General features: G+C 14.3%; 1 protein-coding gene across 1 annotated transcript; it reads left to right on the forward strand.

Annotated features, from left to right (window-relative positions):
• Positions 1–1,653: 1,653 nt before the first annotated feature.
• PGAL8A_00477800 (conserved Plasmodium protein, unknown function) lies at positions 1,654–3,159 on the forward strand (the record flags this gene model as incomplete). The annotated part of the gene is made up of 1 exon (XM_028673562.1): positions 1,654–3,159. One exon carries the CDS (start codon positions 1,654–1,656, stop codon positions 3,157–3,159), a length of 1,506 nt encoding a protein of 501 aa, XP_028530002.1.
• Between the last annotated feature and the right edge of the window lie 196 nt (positions 3,160–3,355).

Raw genomic sequence — 3,355 nt, forward strand, 5'->3', positions numbered from 1 at the left:
TTTTTTTTTTTTTTTTTTTTTTTTTTATATTGAAAATACTAATTTCATATATATATTTCTATTTTTTTAGTAGGCACTTACAAGTATTAAAAAAATATATGCATATATATAAATGTATAAATATACTTTTGCATGCTTACATGATTTTTTTTTTTTATAATTTTTAAGCTAATAAATATGCTCAAAATGATTTGAAATACACCTTGATATTTTTTTTTTTTTTTTTGAAGAATCATCTGAGATAATATTTTTTTAATATATTAAGAATGGAAGCTATTTTATTTTTAATATTACGTTAATAACAATTTTTATTTTTTCTTATTTTATTTATTTATTCACTCAAACATATTTATATTTTATTTTATTCTTATTTTAATTTTTTTTTTTTGAAGTTTATAATTAAAAAAAATGAATTATTTTTTAAAATATTTATACATAAATGAAAATTTTAAATGTTTTAACATTTACACCTTATATAATTAATGAAGGAATATTTTAAATAGCAAAATGAGAATAATACAAAATTAATAAACTAAGGGTTTTATTAAATTTAAATTTTTAAAAAAAAGAAATTTTTTATGAAATTTCAAAAAAAAAAAAACAAAAAAAGAAAAAAAAAAAAAAAAAAATTAAAACACAATTGGTTTAAGATGAAGAATATTAATAATTATATAATTTTTTAATATTATAAATATTTTGTAAGGAAACAGTATTTATGTTGTTAATTTCAGAAGTTAATTAAGTATATAGTTGGTTTCCTATTTTTTTTTTTTATTCTTCAGATGAAATTTATACTTTATAATTTTTAAAGATACAAAAAAAAAACAAAATTTAAATAAAACATTTGTTGTGTATTTTTTTATATGAATATACGAAAAAGAATATTTTAATACAAAAGAAGATAAAATTTTATAAAATTAAGCTATTTTACTTATTTCTAAATATTTTAACACAGATTTTTGTTAAAAAAGGAATATTTATTCATATATATATATATATATATATTTTTTTTTTTAATTATACTTCATTGTAATATTTTTTTTAATTAAAATTTTTTTAAAAGTAATAAAATTAGCTGAAATGAAATTTTTAAATTAGCATTAATAAAGAATGAAATTTAGTGAAATAAAATTTTTTAATTTAAATTATAAATAAATTTATCTTAGAATTAATTGATATTAATTTAGAAATTTTCTTAATGGAAAATTTAACTTAAAAAGGAATTTTTTAATTTTTATATTTGTTAATATATGTATATATATATATATGTATATGTAAATGTGTATTATTTTTTTAAGTTAATACAAAAATGTATATTATCTAATAAAAATATATATATGTGTATATTTTTAAAAATTTAGAAATTATTTAAAATTACAAGAGTGTTTTAATTTTCTTCTCAATTTATTATTATATTTTTAATATTTTGCTTTATTTACTTAATTTTATTCATTTTTTTTTTTTTTTTTTATATTTGGTTTTTTTTTTTTTTTTTTTTTTTTTTTTTTTTTTTTTTTTTTTTTTTTTTTTTTTTTAAATATATTTTAATATTTTATATATTTGAGAATTTTATTTATGAAATATTAGGCACGCACTTTATATATACATGATATAAAAATTCATTATATATTAAATATAGAAATAAGAATAAATATGGAAGAAGAGAAAGAAGAAAACAAAAAAGTAGCAGTTACAAAGAACATAATATATAATAATTTTCAAAATAGAGGATTTCTTAATAATTTTAATTTTTTTCAAGAAAATATTATTAACTTAGATAAATCATTAGAATATAATTGTAATGTATTAAATAAAAAATTAGAATATGGGAAAATATTTGAGAAAAATAATTATAAGGGAAAAAATAAGAAAAAATTAATCATACATTTAATACCTTCTGAAAATTCAAAATTTTATAATTTTCTTCATAAAAAAAAACAAGAGATATTAAAAAAATATGGTAAAGATGAAACATATAAATATGATATTCATATAAGTTTAACAGGTTATTTCTTTTGTGATAATGTAAATGTTTTTTTGAATACCTTGTATATATATATGTTTTATTATGTAAAATTATATTATATGTCAAAAAATTTATCATTTAATCATTTGTTTTTTAATATATCCTGTAATTCTAATAATTATAGTATTTGTATAAAAAATAATAAAAATGGTGATAAAGAAAAAAAAATAATATTTGAGAGAGAAGAAAACAAAGAAAAAATAGATAAAAAGAAAAAAAAATTTTTAAATGAGGAAAATGATAACACTAAAAGTGATGCTCATGTTTTAATAACAAATGATGGATATGTGATTATTCCGATTTTATGTGAGTGGGTAAAAAGAATTTTTGAAAATTTCAGTTTCCTAATTAAGAATAATAATTTTATATCTAACAGTAAATATAAGAATATAAATAAATTAGGTAGTAATTATATGTATAAGAATTCAATAATTTCAGAAAATTTTAAAGAAAAACATAAAAATGATAGTAAATTATTTTTAAGTAATTCCATTTTAAAAAATAAATATAAAAAAGATCTAATTAATTCGAATTCATTATATACAAATAATGTAATATGTTCAAACATAAAAAATAATAATAAAATATCAGAATTATTTGTAAGTTTTGAAGAGGAAACTAAAAAAAACTCAAATGATTCAAATATAACGTTTTATGATCCTAATAATAATAGTAGTGAAAATGTATTCAACAAATATACAGATAATTATAGTATTTTTGAAAAAGTTGAAACTGGTAATTATAATATAAATTACAATAAACGTCTCATGGAATCTAATAATTGTAATAATAAAAAAATTAAAAGATTAAAAAAATACAATAAAAACAACAATAATAATGATAAAAAGGATGAAAAAAAAAACAAAATAAAATATAAATATAATAATACAGAAGTAAATCTTACAGAATTTAGAATAAAAGAATGTAATCACATATCATTGGCATCCAATAGAAATAATAAAGAAGTACAAAAAGATATTGCTAGTATGTTTAAAGACTTGAAATATTATTTTTCAAATTGTTCATGGGATATGGTTATGTTTGAATGTGATGAAAAGCAATTTCCTCAAGAAAAAATTAAAAATAACTTTTTAAATGAAATATTTAGATTTAAAAAATTTGCAGTTTCATAATTTTTCTTTATTATTAATTATATTCATTTTATTTCTAATACTTGTATAACTATTAAAATAATCATTAGAAAAAATTATGAAACATTTTTTATTCTGTATATTTTTTTTTATTGTTTGATTACTTATATATATATATTTATCTATTTATTTATTTATTTTTATTTTTTTACTCTTTTTTTTTTTTTTTTTTTTATTG

This window comes from Plasmodium gallinaceum (assembly GCF_900005855.1).
Source record: "Plasmodium gallinaceum strain 8A genome assembly, contig: PGAL8A_v1_141, whole genome shotgun sequence".
In the NCBI taxonomy this organism is placed as follows: domain Eukaryota; phylum Apicomplexa; class Aconoidasida; order Haemosporida; family Plasmodiidae; genus Plasmodium; species Plasmodium gallinaceum.